The 17,167-nt window shown below is 36.8% G+C and overlaps 1 protein-coding gene across 2 annotated transcripts in view; it reads right to left on the bottom strand.

Annotated features, from left to right (window-relative positions):
- The window catches only part of C9H12orf4 (chromosome 9 C12orf4 homolog), a 59,843-nt gene that overhangs the window by 20,158 nt on the left and 22,518 nt on the right, over positions 1–17,167 (bottom strand). For both annotated transcript variants that reach the window (XM_027595509.2, XM_027595510.2), the window contains 3 exons: positions 10,415–10,521; positions 8,569–8,766; positions 7,618–7,746 (listed from right to left, as the gene is read on the bottom strand). In XM_027595509.2, the coding sequence (XP_027451310.1) occupies positions 7,618–7,746; positions 8,569–8,766; positions 10,415–10,521 (434 nt within the window). The remainder of the gene's footprint in view (positions 1–7,617; positions 7,747–8,568; positions 8,767–10,414; positions 10,522–17,167) is intronic.

Here is a 17,167-nt window from a genome sequence, read left to right as displayed (position 1 = left end):
ATGGGAACTTCTTGTGTTAGATATTCAATAGTTGTTTTTTCTTTCTGGAAGGCATGATATTATTTAGAAGGATAAATATTGGTAAAATAAATCACAATTGACCATACATTACTATACTTGGACACAAATTATTTTACATATGTACATGTATTTTTAATAGATTTCTTGTAAGATTCAGATGTATCTTCTACCAAAACTAAAAAATGCAGAATGAATATTAGCATTCAAAGCAGCTATCTTTGAGAGGGTGTATATGTATTCCAATTAAATACAAAACAATTTGGAATGGCTGTCAGCATCAGAATATCACCTGAAAACAGTCAGACCTTCAAATGAGTAAACTGAAAATACCAAGGGCAATTATGCTTTCAGAAATGTTCTGAATGAAAGTAATTTAGTATTTTTCTTAGTAACTACTCGGAATAATTGATTATATCATTGTACCTTGTAAAATATTTTATCATTAGAGGGAGAGGCAGAGAGAGGAGGCTCTGTGTTGCCAGAATCTATATTTAATGTAATAGTCTGTCTCTCATACAGAGCGATACAACTGATAGGCTTTTTTTTTTTCTTTTAAAGATTTTATTTATTCATTTGAGAGAGAGAGAGAGAGAGACAGACAGAGACAGAGAGAACACAAGCAGGGGGAGAGGGAGAAGCAGATTCCCCGCTGAGCTGGGAGCTGGATATGGGACTCAGTCCCAGGACCTGGGAATCATGACCTGAGCCGAAGGCAGATGCTTAACCATCTAGCCACCCAGGCACCCCAGCAACTGATAAGTTTTGAATAAATGTCTGATCATAGCACAGAAAACAAAAGAAATGACAAATAAGGACTCTAACAGTTTTGTTTACATGGGGTATTATGAACAAACAGAATCCCTACTAAGTGAATAAGAGAGAACAGTTCATAGCCCATTCCCCTCTCCATGTTTTAATGGTAATACCTTGTAATATTAAGAAAATTACAATTTTTCATTTTTTAAAAAAATGTATATAACATGTACATAGAAAACAAAATTGCTTTTGGCTTGTTATTGTGGATTGTAGAAATATAAAGATTCTAATATAATGAACACAGTAAGGAAAACAATGGAATGCCTTAGAATAAACAGGTACTTGAGTATCAGGATGTAAACATGTAGAACAAATATGTGGGTGTGCACAGAAGAGGAAAAGACAGAGAAAGTATTTTCACTGAGCTCTTCTATGACAACATGTGGGTTCCTTTCAGAAAGTTGTCTTTTATAGACCTGCTTGTTTCACTGACTCACTTAAACCACAAAATAGTTGCTTGAACAAGAACAAAATAATACCATGATTTACACACATTGCCTTAACCGTATGTGGTTTGAAAACTTCCTGTCATTTGCTGCACACTTTCTATCTCTCATAAATATACTTAGAATCCTCCTCCTTCTCCCACACCTGTCATGATCTCAATCTTCATGCTTTTAGTCACTACTAAGAATAATATTAAGATATTTCTGATTACATCACAGCTAGTTTGAATGAGATGGAGGAAGAAGATGGTAGAAGAATAAGAGGACACACTGGAATTTTCTGAAAGGTCCTTTGTTAGGATACATTTCTGTTATGACTTCCTCACACAGCCCGGCTCTGTCATATATGACACACAGTGTCACAGCAAAGCCATAGTTCCCTAGAGTGGGAATATAAACTAGGGGTGCTGCTATGGAGAGCGACAGCTAACACTATCAAAACTACCAATGTATGTACCCTTTAACCCAGTAATTTCTCTTTCGGAGTCTTTTCCTAGAGATATGCTCACACATGCACAATGATGTACACATAAGGTGATTCATGCGTTATTATTTATAACAGCAAAAATGCTGGGACAGATTAAATGTCTACCATGGAACTGATTAATAAGGATGCCCTGCAATGGATACTATGGGGCAGTGGAAAGCTAATAAGGATGTTTTTTATGCACTGATGCAATATGATGGCCAAAATAAATAAATATTCAGTAAAAAAAGCAAAGTATGGAAAAGTGTGCAGAGAAAGATGCCACTTGTGTAAAAAGGAAAAATAAATACAGGCGCACACATACACGCATGGATACATACTAGACATAGGTCTGGAGGTACAAGGCAGCCTTGGCTGCCTCTGGCGGAGGGGGACTGAATGGCTGGCGGACAATTATGAAGACCTTCACTGTGCTCTTTTGTACAGTTTAAATTGTGAATCTTTTTTTTTTTTTTTTTTAAAGATTTTATTTATTTATTTGAGAGAGAGAATGAGATAGAGCATGAGAGGGGAGAGGGTCAGAGGGAGAAGCAGACTCCCCGCTGAGCAGGGAGCCCGATGCGGGACTCGATCCCGGGACTCCAGGATCATGACCTGAGCCGAAGGCAGTCGCTTAACCAACTGAGCCACCCAGGCGCCCTAAATTGTGAATCTTGAGACTGTTTTACCTATTAAGGAAATGATTAAAGAATAAAACAAGTTTTTAAAAGTCTATTGAATATGGAAACCATAGTGAATGCTAATCAAGGTAAGTCTAGAGAGCTGCCTTCTAGCATAGGGAGAAAGGGAGAAATCCTACAAATTACATTGGGAGGAACAAAGACAGTAAGCAAAGATAAAACAGTATCTCTTTGCTTACTACAAAACACAAAACATAGGAACCAAAAGTACTATAATGGTTTCTTTTAAACACTGCAGTTGCAAAACAAACCAACAAAATAGACATCCAAGTACCAGAGGCAGATTTAAAAGTTTGACCAGCCATACTTTAAAAACTTGCCATATTTTATTTTTTGGGCAAGACATCAAGTTTTTATTAAAAAAATAAAATAAAATACTGAGTATGCATTAAAGCCAAATAAAAACATATACTGTTATTTTATGCCTGTGATATAATATGAAATGTCTGAAAAATAAGAAACACGCAACTTACATATATTTTTGAATGGATATTACCCTTATATTTAGCTCTTAACTAAAACTTATGATGCCAATTTAATTTATAAAGAAACTACTTTTTAAACTTATATTTTTCAATTAAAAAATAGAATAACTGTAATTTGAGCCAAAGTTCTTTCCTTTACCCATATCTTCCCTTAAGTCTAAGAATAAATAGAAAGCTTCTACAGAGAGATGCCATGAACATTTTTATAGCTTTAAAAATAATTTTCCAGCAAATTTCTCAAATAGAAAGGATATTTATATTATGGATAAATATGAAAAAAAAAAGGACTTAGTTCTGGACATAGTAATTTTTCAAAAGAACCATCAAAAACAAGTCTTATACTTGACTTCCTACTACCTAAGAGGGATCAAACATAGAACATTTAAAAAGTATATTTTGTGCTAACATTTACTCTATCACTTCAATGCCCTTTGAGGTAGTAATTATGTCCACTTTAGAGATACAGAACTTGGATCAAAAGACCACCAACTTTCCACTGAGTACTTCAAGTGTAACTAAAGAATTTAAATTTAAAAACAGGTTACTGCCTATGTTCTCCTCTAGGATTTTAATGGATTCCTGTCTCATATTGAGGTTTGTCATCCACTTTGAGTTTATCTTTGGGAATGGTGTTAGAGAATGGTCGAGTTTCATTCTTCTGCATGTGGCTGTCCAATTTTCCCAGCACCATTTATTGAAGAGACTGTCTTTTTCCCATTACATATTTTTTCCTGTTTTGTCAAAGATTATTTGACCATAGAGTTGAGGGTCCATATCTGGGTTCTCTATTCTGTTCCATTGGTCTATATGTCTGTTTTTGTGCCAATACCATGCTGTCCTGGTGATCACAGCTTTGTAATATAGCTTGAAATCGGGCAACGTGATGCCCCCAGCTTAGTTTTTCTTTTTCAACATTTCCTTGGCGATTTGGGTTCTTTTCTGATTCCATACAAATTTTAGGACTGTTTGTTCCAGCACTTTGAAAAATGTCATTGGAATTTTGATCGGGATGGCAGTGAAGGTATAGATTGCTCTGGGTAGCATAGACATTTTAACAATGTTTATTCTTCTGATCCATGAGCATGGAATATTTTTCCATCTCTTTGTGTCTTCTTCAATTTCTTTCATGAGTGTTCTGTAGTTCCTAGAGTATAGATCCTTTACCTCTTTGGTTAGGTTTATTCCGAGGTATCTTATGGTTTTTGGTGCTTTGTAAATGGAATCGTTTCTCTAATTTCTCTTTCTATAGTTGCATTGTTAGTGTATAAGAAAGCAACTGATCTCTGTGCATTGATTTTGTATCCTGCCACATTACTGAATTGCTGTACGAGTTCTAGTAATTTGGGGGTGGAGTCTTTTGGATTTTCCACAAAAAGTATCATGTCATCTGTGAATAGAGAGTTTAACATCTTCTTTGCCAATTTGAATACCTTTTATTTCTTTTTGTTGTCTGATTGCTGTTGCTAGGACTTCTAGTACTATTTCAACAATGTGGTGAGAGTGGGCATCCTTGACGTGTTCCTGATCTTAAGGGAAAGGCTCTCAGCTTTTCCCCATTGAGGATGATATTTGCTGTGGGTTTTTCATAGATGGATTTTATGAACTTGAGGAACATTCCTTCTATCCCTATACTCTGAAGAATTTTAATCAGGAAAGGATGTTGTATTTTGTCAAATGCTTTTTCTGCATCAGTTGAGAGGACCATATGGTTCTTCTCCCTCCTCTTATTAATGTGTTCTATCACATTGATTGATTTGCAAATATCAATTTTGCATTGCATTGCGTTGAACCACGCTTGCATCCCGGGGATAAATCCCACTTGGTCGTGGTGGATGGTCCTTTTAATGTATTGTTGGATCCTATTAGCTAGGATTTTGTTGAGGATTTTGGAATCCATATTCATCAGGGATATCGGTCTGAAATTCTCCTTTTTGATGGGGCCTTTGCCTAGTTTGGGAATTAAGGTAATGCTGGCCTCATAGAATGAGTTTGGAAGTTTTCCTTCTGTTTCTATCTTTTGAAACAGCTTCAGTAGAATAGGTATTATTTCTTCTTTGAATGTTTGGTAGAATTCCCCAGGGAATCCATCAGGCTCTGGACTCTTGTTTTTTGGGAGCTTTTTGATCACTGCTTCAATCTCGTTACTGGTTATTGGCCTATTCAGGTTGTCAACTTCTTCCTGTTTCAGTCTTGGCAGCTTATAGGTTTCGAGGAAGGCCTCTATTTCATCCAGATTGCTCAGTTTATTGGCATATAGTTGTTGATAATAATTTCTAATAATTGTTTCTATTTTCTTGGTGTTAATCGTGATCTCTCCCCTTTCATTCATAATTTTATTAATTTGGGTCCTTTCTCTTTTCTTTTGGATAAGTCCGGCCAGTGGTTTATCGATCTTATTAATTCTTTCAAAGAACAAACTTCTAGTTTCGTTGATCTGATCTGCTGTGTTTCTGGTTTCTAATTCATTGATCTCGGCTTTAATTTTAATTATTTCTCTTCTAATGCATGGCTTAGGCATCGTTTGTTGCTTTTTCTCTAGTTCTTTAAGGTATAGAGTTAGTTGGTGAATTTGGGATTTTTCTATTTTTATGAGTGAGGCTTGGATGGCTATGTATTTCCCCCTTAGGACCACCTTTGCAGTATCCCATAGGTTTTGGACCGATGTGTTTTCATTCTCATTGATTTCCATGAATTGTTTAAGTTCTTCTTTGATTTCGTGGTTGACCCAAACATTCTTGAGGAGAACATAGGCAGTAACCTCTTTGACATCGCTCACAGCCACTTCTTTCAAGATACATCTCTAAAAGCTAGTGAAACAAAAGCAAAAATGAACTTTTGGGACTTCATCAAGATAAAAAGCTTCTGCACATCAAAGGAAACAGTCAACAAAACAAAGAGGCAACCCACAGAATGGGAGAAGATATCTGCAAATGATACTACAGATAAAGGGCTGGTATCCAAGATCTATAAAGAACTTCTCAAACTCAACACCCAAAAACCAAATAATCAAGTCAAAAAGTGGGCAGAAGATATGAAAAGAACTTCTCTGAAGAAGACAGACAAATGGCTAACAGACACATGAAAAAATGTTCATCATCATTAGCCATCAGGGAAATTCAAATCAAAACCACACTGAGATACCACCTTACACCAGTTAGAATGGCAAAAATGGACAGGGAAAGAAACAACAAATGTTGGAGAGGTTGTGGAGAAAGGGGAACCCTCTTACACTGTTGGTGGGAATGCAAGTTGGTACAGCCACTTTGGAAAACAGTGTGGAGGTTCCTCAAAAATTTAAAAATAGAGCTACCCTGTGACCCAGTAATTGCACTTCTGGGTATTTACCCCAAAGACACAGATGTAGTGAAAAGAAAGGCCATATGCACCCCAATGTTCATAGCAGCAATGTCCGCAATAGCCAGACTACGGAAAGAGCTGAGATGCCCTTCAACAGATGAATGGATAAAGAAGATGTGGTCCATATATACAATGGCATATTACTCAGCCATCAGAAAGGATGAATACCCAACTTTTACATCAACAAGGATGGGACTGGAGGAGATTATGCTAAGTGAAATAAGTCAAGCAGAGAAAGTCAATTATCATACGGTTTCACTTATTTGTGGAACATAAGGAACAGCATGGAGGACATTAGGAGAAGGAAGGGAAAAATGAAGGGGGAAATCGGAGGGAGAGATGAACCATGATAGACTATGGACTCTGAGAGACAAACAGGATTTTAGAGGGGAGGGGGGAGGGGGGATTGGTTAGCCCGGTGATGGGTATTAAGGAGGGCACATACTGCATGGAGCACTGGGTGTTATACGAAAACATAGGATCGTGGATCAACACATCAAAAACTAATGATGTATTGTATGGTGACTAACATAACATAATAAAATTAAAAAAAAAGAGAAGCTGTTGCAATAGTATAAGCTTTGGACCAGGCAGGGGGCAGTGGAGGTGGTGAGAAGTAGATAGATTCTGGGTATATTTTGGGGTTGGTTTGTTTTCTTTTCAAATTTTTATTTAAATTCTAGTCAGTGAACATACAGTGCAATATTGGTTTCAGGAGTAGAATTCAGTGATTCGTCACTTACATACCACACCCAGTGCTCACCCATTGCCCTCCTAAATGCCCATTACCCATCTAGCCCATGCCCCACCCACCTCCCCTGGGTACTTCTTGAAAGGTAAGCTAGCTAGAATTGCTAATGGATCAAATATGGGGATGGAGAGAAGAGAGGAATCAAGGAAGATGACTAAGTGTTTGTCCTGACCATTTCTAGTTGCTAGTGGGGTTTTTTAATGAATAGGAATTGATTTTCATTGAACTCTTTTTCTGTATCTATTCATGATCATATGGTATTTAATTTCTTAATGTGGTGGATTACATTACTACACCATTTTATTTTATTTTATTATGTTAAATAAACTTTGTATTATTAAATAATAAATTTAAAAACAGTTTTTGCTAAGGTTATTGAACAAAGTCACGCAAAAAAGGAAATTAAGAACAGAAGTTGAGCTTCTAAAGATCTTGAATTTTGTTCTTAATTTCTTTCTTCCACTTTTCCACCAATACAACTTTCTATATTTTAACAATGGTCCACATACTATTGGAGTGCTTGGGGACAGAATACACTGAAAGTGAAATTTTGAAAAATTTGAGTTTTACTGACCATGTGATTCTTTCAACTTACTCCTTCGTTGGGTTCTAGCATAAAGTACCACCTGCTGGACAACTTGTAGTTGCTCTTCAATTCGGGGAAAATGGAAGTCAGTACATTCTTGGCAAACTGTGGCAAAATCTAAAGGACCCAAAACATTTATGAACTTCTACAGGTGAACTATCAAATATTTAGTATTTACTTACAGACAATGAGAGCTAGCAGAATAAAATATAAAATTCACAAGTACGATTTCTTATACTTGCCCTTTCAATACTTTGTTTTAAGTTAGGTGACAGCAATTTTGTTTGAATCAGAAACCTAATCTCTCAATCACTCAAAAGAGTAAACAATTAATAGACAAGGAAATTTTCAGATAATTCCAAACCTTCTTTAAATAATAGTTACTTTAATCATAATCCAGTCCCCCAAATGCTGAAAAATACAAGAAAGCTCTTTTATTTATGATGGGAAATAAACTCTATTCAAGTTTCCTTAAGAAGTTATACATTTCAATATATATATTTAAAGTTTTTAAAATAATCATACAAATGAACTGTACAGAGGGAACATAGAATTATACCTAGAACATTTAAGAAATATGTTACCTAAAAAACCTAGGAAGAAAGGACAAAACAATGAACTAAAATACACTGAGCCGGGATCTGCTTCTGAATTGAATACATTTGTATCTTGATTATTCTTTTTGTTATGCCTTGAAGCAAGAATCCTGTAAGAGCATTACTTATGATATAATAGAATTTTAAGAAAAAGTAAATATCCTGAAGCACTTTACCCATGCTGAAGTATGAAAGAAATCTAAAATAGCCATGGCTGGGTATGTGTGTTGCTTGGCTACTAGAATACCAGGGCTAAATTTTTTGTTTTTCTGTAATTCCTTTCTCTGTAAGAATGGTATTAAAGGGGAAATTTAATGAAGTAAATATGGTAATGTTAACTTACCTCTTTTAATACCACTATATGAATTGATTCGATTATCTACTAGTAAAACCAGGCCACACAGAGACGTGGAATAAAGTGACAGGGCAGTCTGGAGTCGATGGAGCTTCACGCCACTTCGATGATTTCTTTTGTGCTTACAGAAGTCCAGCATATCTGCTCTCAGCAATCTCAAATTATGCATGGTCTTCAACTGGGCTCCTGCAGGGTGGGCAACAGTCCCAGAAAGAAACTCAGACAGCTGCAAAAATCCACTATAACAGGATGCAAATCTCTATGGCAAGAATTCAGATAAATCTGTGCTACAAATAATTAGAAATAGGCCTTGCAATTTCCCATTCTGATAACTATTCAGATTTAACCTTTCTAGTATTAAAAAATAAATATTAGCTAAAACAGAAAATGTGTAGCCAACAAACTCTAGAAGCAGGACATAATTTTTTTTTAATTTAAATTTTAGTTAGTTAACACACAGTACAATATTGGTTTCTGGGGTAGAATTCAGTGACAAACAATTCAGTGCAGAATTCACTTACATACAACACCCAGTGCTCATCACAACAAGTACCCTCCTTAATCCCCACCCCCCTATCTAGCCCATCTCCCACTCCCCTCCCTCCATCAACCACCAGTTTGTTCCCTATTGTTAAGAGTCTCTTATGGCTTCCCTCTCTCCTTTTTTAGTCCCCCCCCTTGCCATATGTTCATCTGTTTTCTTTCCTAAATTCCACATTATGACTGAGATCATATAGTATTTGTCTTTCTCTGACTGATTTATTTCAATTAGTATAATACACTCTAGCTCCATCCATGTTGTTGCAGATGGCAAGATTTCATTTTTTTTTGATGGCTGAGTAATATCCCACTGTACATATATCTACCACATCTTCTTTATCCATTCACCGGTTGATGGACATTTGGGCTCTCTCCATAGTTTGACTATTGTTGATAGTGCTGCTATAAACATTGAGGTGCATGTACCCCTTCAAATCTGTATTTTTGTATCCTTTGGGTAAATACCTAGTAGTGCAATTGCTAGATTGTAGGGTAGTTCTATTTTTAACTTTTTGAGGAGCCTCCAAACTGTTCTCCAGAGTGGCTGCATCAGTTTGCATTTCCACCAACAGTGCAAGAGGGTTCACCTTTCTTGGCATCCTCACCTTTCTTGTGTTGTTAATTTTAGTCATTCTGACAGGGGTTAAGTGGTATCTCATTGTAGTATGGATTTGTATTTCCTTGATGCCGAATGATGTTGAGCATCTTTTCATGTGTCTGTAAGCCATTTGGATGTCTTCTTTGGAAAAGTGCCTATTCATGTCTTCTGCCCATTTCTTGACTGGATTATTATGTTTTTTGGGTGTTGAATTTGATAAGTTCTTTAAAGATTTTGGATACTAATCCTTTATCGGATACGTTGTTTACAAATATTTTCTCCCATTCCGTAGGCTGCCTGTTTGTTTTGTTGACTGTTTTCTTTGCTGTGCAGAAGCTTTTTATCTTGATGAAGTCCCAAAAGTTCATTTTTGTTTCACTAGCCTTTGGAGATGTATCTTGAAAGAAGTTGCTGTGGCTGATGTCAAAGAGGTTACTGCCTATGTTCTCCTCTAGAATTTTGATGGTTTCCTGTCTTACATTCAGGTCTTTCATCCATTTTGAATTTATTTTTGTGTATGGTTTAAGAAAGTGGTCCAGTTTCATTCTTCTGCATGTTGCTGGGAGCAGGACATAATTTATAATTAAAAACAACATGGGTACATTGTACTCATATGCTAGGGATTTTTCTCTTACAGCATAAAAAAAGCTTCCCAAGTTATAATAAATTACGCCTGCAAAAAATGAAGCCACTTACCTAAGTGAATGGTAAAACTTTCTTCCAACTTTCTCTGCTCCTCATAAATCCTTCCATTTGCTTCTACAGATTCTCTGAACTGACTTGGTTGAACTTTAATTTCCTCACTGAAATTAATAAAATTATTCATATGCTTTTTTGGTCTTTTTGTCAGGAACTTTTCTTGAAGGAAAGAAAGCTTTATAATGAAATGAGACAAAATGAAAGTTGAGAGTACCACTTAATTTATTCCTAAGCTACTCCTTAATCCATGGTAACAAGGAAGAATCATGAACATCAGAAGTTCTTAAAATTCCTACTTGTTTTTTGATTTCCTTACAGTAAGTATTGCATATTATTCTTTCCAGTCATTAGAATATCAACTCATGTGGCCTAAGAGAATGATTAAATGAATTGATTAACTTACTAAAATGGCATATTTTAAAAAAAATATAATATATCCTACATCAAGGCTGGCTCTAGGAAAAACTAAAAAAATAGGTGAAGTGATAGAAATAAAAATTAAGAAGTCAAATAAAAGGAATAATGAAAAAGATGAAGTTCATTTTGATGTATTCACATCTTCTATTTTTTTTTTTTTAATCTTTTCCTGCTTTTTTCACTGCCAACATTCTCCTCCCATTCAAGGACTTCTCCCTTTGCTCTACTCTGTTCTTATTTATTTGCTGAAAAGGTTTCTATGGAGGCACTGTACAACTGTAAAACTGTAAATTCAAATTTCATGGTATGCTGAAGATGATATAAGTCTATAATAGTCATTTTGGACCGTATGTTTGGGGTTATTCCAAAGAGTCTCATTAGTCTCACTAACTTCATTAGTATATATGGCAAATTTAAACCTAAAAATAAATTTATATTAATAAAACATCCTCATTGTAGGATGTGAAAAGCCACAAGAGATTGTTGCTCCTTCTCTAACAATAAGAAAAAGCCAGATAGTCTATAAAATCCTTTCTGAAACTTGAGGTAACATGGCAACCAAGTAAACTCAATTCTAAAATGCAACACACCCCTCCAAGGGCAGACAGGAGACACAGTTTTCATTTTTGGCAGAGCATGGTAGAAATGAGTTGCTGTAATGTAAAGAGGTAAAAAGAAATCGCTAAAATTTTAATGAATTCTTAAAGGCCAAGTGTGGACTAGCATGTAAATTTAGAATAGCTATGAGCTTCAGGCACGAGGGAAGTTTGCATGTATTTGCAAACTCTTTTCCACTGGTCTCCACCAGGTGTTTCCAAGAAAACACTGGAGGCAGTCCAGGAGACAAGGGAGCCCCTTGAGTGGCACAGGTAGAAATGCTGAGAATGCTCCAAACCCAAGCTCTAGATATACAGGACTTGCCCAAGACTGAAGCTGGACAAAGACAACAGAGACCTGTCCCCCACCCCCAACTATGAATCTAGCACCAAGTCACAAACAACAGTCTATTCCTCAGGGATAGAGCAACAGCAGAGAGAAAGACCTCATGCTGTGGCGCAGGCCTGCAAAGACTCCTGAAAGTGAGGATGGAACAGAATGACAGGAAAAAACCCTCTAGAACCTAAAGCCCCATTCTAAATACAAAGTGGCAGCAGCTTACTACAGTAGAAAATGAAGCCTGTGGTATCACTGAAGGAACAAAAACCAAACTCAGCTCAACTACTGACTAGGGTGGCATGACCTTCACATTAATGGCCTGTTCATTTCTGGACATAAATATTATTTACCTTAGTCTCTTCTAATACACACAACAACCAGCATCTCTTTTAAAAAAGAGAGATCCAAAAAAGCAAGCAAAAGAAACAAACAACCCATTGTCAAGAGATAAAGCAATCAACAGACACAGACTGAGAGATGACCCTGATACTGGACATGAAAGAAAAAGACTTTCACATAATGATGATCAATATGCTAAAAGATCTATTGGAAAACAATACACAAGGACACATAAGGAATTTAAGCAAAGAGAGAAAGGAAATTAAAGTACTAGAAATAAAAATATGATATCAAATTGATGATCACAAATATCAACTCCTTTGACAGGGTCATGAGCAGACCACCAACTCATTTTATGATACCACCATTACCCTGATGCCAAAGCCAAATGAAGATATCATAAGAAAAACAAAAATATACATCATCATATATATATGTTTATTCATTATTTTATAGTAGACATATTCACTTATATATAATATATATGAAATAATACATCATGACTTATGCATATAAATCTTAACTATAAAATTTCTAGAATACTACTGGGTAATAAAAAGAAAAGAACTATTCATAAATGAAACAACACGAATAAAAAGCATTATGATAAGTGAAAGAAGCAAGACACAAACTGCTACATAACAGTTTGATTCTATTAATAAGACATTCTGAAAAAAATCAAAACTTCAGGGACAGAAATCAGAGCAGGTTGCCAAGAGCTGGGAAAGAGAAAGGAATAAGCTATAAAGGTATAAAAGTGAAATGCTATATCTTGATTGCAATGATGATTTCATGACAGTTAAGTTTGTCAAAACTCATCAAAATGTAAACCTAAAAGAGGTAACTTTTAATTTGCATAATTTACCCTTCAGTACGCCTGACGTTTTTTTTTAAAAAAAGCAAAAATAATGGCTAAAAATAAAATGCCACTTTTATCAACTCCTTATAGGAGTTCTACACGGAGTTGAGTTGAAAACAAGTTTCTGCTGCCCAAGGAAACTGCTATTAAAAGAAAAGCAAAACTGACAAAGTCACAGTAAAAACATTCTTTCCTAGGAATACTTAGTTTGTAAAAGCAGGATCAGCCAGAGGCCAATATGTACACAATAGAATTGTTTCTATAGACTGAATTTCTGAAACTATAGCAGCAAAGCGAGAGATAATGTTTATAACAAGGGGCTTTCTCAGCTTCGTAAAATCAATGACTCTCCACATTTCCTTTTTTTTTTAAGTTCAATTAGCCACCATATAGTACATCATTAGTTTTTGATATAGTATTCAATGATTCATTAGTTGCGTATAACACCCAGTGCTCATCAGATCATGTGTCCTCCTTAATCCCCATCACCAGACTCTCCACATTTCTGACCAAAACATACAGTATATACTTTACATTCTGGCTTAATAGACACATTTATTTATAGAAAGCTTCATGTATGATGTGCTCTCATATTTTTTCCTTATTCTACTCTGCCATACTCTGTTCCATTCCACTGCATTCCATTTCATTTTATTGCCATTTTTAAAATTTAATTTTTTAAAAAGATTTTATTTATTTATTTGACAGAGAGAGACACAGCAAGAGAGGGAATACAAGCAGGGGGAGTGGGAGAGGGAGAAGCAGGCTTCCTGCGGAGCAGGGAGCCTGATGAGGGGCTTGATCCCAGCACCCTGGGATGACCTGAGCCGAAGGCAGTCGCTTAACGACTGAGCCACCCAGGTGCCCCTTTATTGTGATTTTTAAAGGTCTGACTGGAAAGTAAAGAATCTAGAATGGTCCTGGCAGACTGCAACCAGCAGTTTGAGAAACACCGTTACAGATTATAGGATACAGATGTTCCCAACCCTTCTTTCTGCCCACCTCTCCCTTTGTATTGTGCTCATTATTTTTTAAAATTTTTTGTTCATTATTTTTATTTGAAATGAGTTGTCAAATATGTTTGTGTCAAGGATGTTACCCCATATCTAATCATAAAAAATTGTTTAAATATTTCTAAGATGTTGTCTTGGGAAAATAAGGCAAATGACAGATTATAATATTTGGGTAAGAGGTGATAGAGATGAGATATCAGGTAAACAGCTACATGGTAATTCATCCATCTGCCTATTTGTCCACCCATCCTATAAATATTAATTGAGCATGTCTTATGTGCCAGTGTGAAGAGGTAGACACTTGGCAAGGATCTGTGTATAACAGTAGAAAAAACACACATGGGTTTTGTCTCCAAGGCAAGACTAGAGGGGAGACTGACATTACACAAATAAAATGCTATTTCTAAATGTTTGGAGATTCCAGGCAACTGCTGGAAACAGGATTATCATACTGTACTAAGTACATTTCCAGTTGAATATACTTGAAGATTTGAAAGAAAGAAATTCTCAAACATATGAGTATACAACCAGGAAAAAACATAAGCACTGTCAAGCTCTAGGGCAACATATGAAATACAATGCATTTAGGCCATCAGGTACTGTACAAGTTATGAATTACAGAAGTCTTCTATACTCCTTTACTTTCTTTTTTTTTATTAAGTTCAATTAGCCAGCATATAGTACATCATTAGTTTTTGATGTAGTGTAAATTGATTCATTAGTGGCGTATATACTCCTTTTCTACCTTGCACATGCTTCTATGACTTTACATATCATTCTACACAGTATTATTTTATTTATAGGTCAGTCTCTCTAGAATATAAGCTCCACATGCATAGGCATCTTCTTTGATTTTTTGCTTAGAGAGTGCTTGGCATTTAAGATGCAGTCAACCAATGCTTACTGCATTGAACAGAAACCAATTTAAAACAAACAAGAGATTGTACTTGGGATACTTAGATATACACACCTAAGAGATTTACAGCTAAGTTCTAAGGGGGTAAATCACTATTTTAAGGCAACCAATTAACCCCCCTCCCAAATAATCCACACAAATCCAGATAATACCAAACGTGTTAGAAGTATAAAATTATCTTGAACTGTCACTGGTAACTTAAAAATAGCTACAACTCTGGGTGGAGCAAGATGGCAGAGCAGTAGGAGACCTGGATTTCGTCTGGTCTCAGGAATTCAGCTAAATAGGGATCAAATCATTCTGAACACGTACGAACTCAACAGGAGATCGAAGAAGAGAGTAGCAACAACTCTCTGAACAGAGAAGCGACCACTTATTGGAAAGTAGGACATGCGGAGAAGTGAATCCGAGGCGATATTCAGGAGGATAGACGGCGGGGGAGGAGACCTCCCTCGGCCGCTTCTGGCAAGTGATAGAGCCGCGGAGCACAAAACTGGAACTTTTAGAAGTCGGTTCCGCTGAGGGACGTCACTCCAGTGGCTAAGCGGGAGGTGAAAACCTCGCGGGACAGTGTGGACTCAGGACCCTCGGGGTCACAGAAAGACTGGGGGTGCCTGAATGCAGCAGAGCTCCCAGGTATCGGAGCCGGCTGCAGAGACTGAGCCGAGGCGCGGGCTCTCAGCTCGGGGTGGCCATAAACTGTGATCCGCGGCCCAGTTGGGCCACTGTGCCTCCAGCAGGGACCCAACAAGTGGCATATCCGGGGAAACTCCTCCTCCTCCCCTGGGAAGAGCGGCGCAGGAGCGCACCACAGGGATGTGCTGGGTTTGGAGACTCCACACGGGGTCGGGTGCCAGAGATAGAAACGCTCGGTCACAGGCCGGGTGAGCACAGAGTGCGGCCAGAGACCAGGGAGACGGGAGTGATTGACTGCTTTCCTCTGGGGGCGCACTGAGGAGCGGAGCCCCGAGTTCTCAGCTCCTCGGGGCAGAGAGTGGGACGCCACCATTTTCGCCCTGGTCCTCCAAAGCTGTACCGAGAGCTTGCAGGGAACAAAAGCTCCTGAGAGCAAACCCCAGCAGCTTGCTTAGCCCGGACGACGAGGGCGGGGCAATTCTGCCTCCGGCAAAGGCGTTTGGGAACCACGGCAACAGGCCCCTCCCCCAGAAGATCATCACGAACAGCCAGCAAGCCAGGACCAAGTTTACCGATCAAGGAGAATGGGAGAATTCCATTCCAAAATGGGGGCACTAACTGCTAGGATAAATGAGGCTAGGGAATACTGCACATAGAATTCATGGCTTTTTCACCATGATTCATTAGTTTTTCAAAGTTAATTTTTTTAACTGTTTTGTTTTTTGAATTTTTCTTTTTCCCTTTTTCAACCAACATCTTATCAATCCCTTTCTTAAAAAAACATTTTTTATTTTTCATTTTTAGAGTCATATTTTATCCCTTCATAGTAGTTACCCTTATTTTTGGCATATATATATATATATATATATATATATATATATATATATATATATATATATATATGTTGTTCTCTCCTTAAAATTTTGAGATACAGTTTCTTCTAACAGATCAAAATATACCCTAAATCACTAGTGTATGGCTTTGTTCTAGTCTCCTGCCTGATCACAGTCTCTCGATTTTTTTTCCTTTTTTTTTTTAAATCTTCTTTCTTCTTTCAAACAACTTCTTATCTTATCAATTCCATTTATAAAACCTTTTACAAATTTCATCTTTACAGTCATCTTCCATCCCTTCATTGTATCAACCCTTATTTTGTACATACATAAGTCTTTCTTCCTTTAAAATTTTAGGATGCACTTTCTTCTAACAGACCAAAATACACCCAAAATCTAGTGTGTGGCACTGATCTATGCACTAGCCTGATCATATTTGATCATTTTATGGTTTTTTTTTTGTTTTGTTCTGTTTTTGTTTCTTTTTATCTTTTTCTTTATCTTTTTTCTTTTTCTTTTTTCTTTCTTTCCCTTTCTTTTCCCCTGATTTCAGGTTTTTTCTGATTTGTATAGAGTATATTTGCTGGGGATGTTGTTAATCTGTTAGCATTTTGTTCTCTCATTCATCTATTCTCCTCTGAACAAAATGACAACACGAAAAAAATCACCTCAGCAAAAAGAACAAGAGATAGTACCGTCTGCCAGGGACCTACTCAATACGGACATTAGTACAATGTCGGACCTAGAGTTCAGAATCATGACTAAAGATACTAGCTGGGCTTGAACAAAGCGTGGAAGTTA

Source organism: Zalophus californianus, chromosome 9 (genome assembly GCF_009762305.2).
Source record: "Zalophus californianus isolate mZalCal1 chromosome 9, mZalCal1.pri.v2, whole genome shotgun sequence".
NCBI lineage: Eukaryota > Metazoa > Chordata > Mammalia > Carnivora > Otariidae > Zalophus > Zalophus californianus.
The sequence above is the reverse complement of the archived record's forward strand: the minus strand, read 5'-3'. Positions and strand labels throughout refer to the sequence as shown.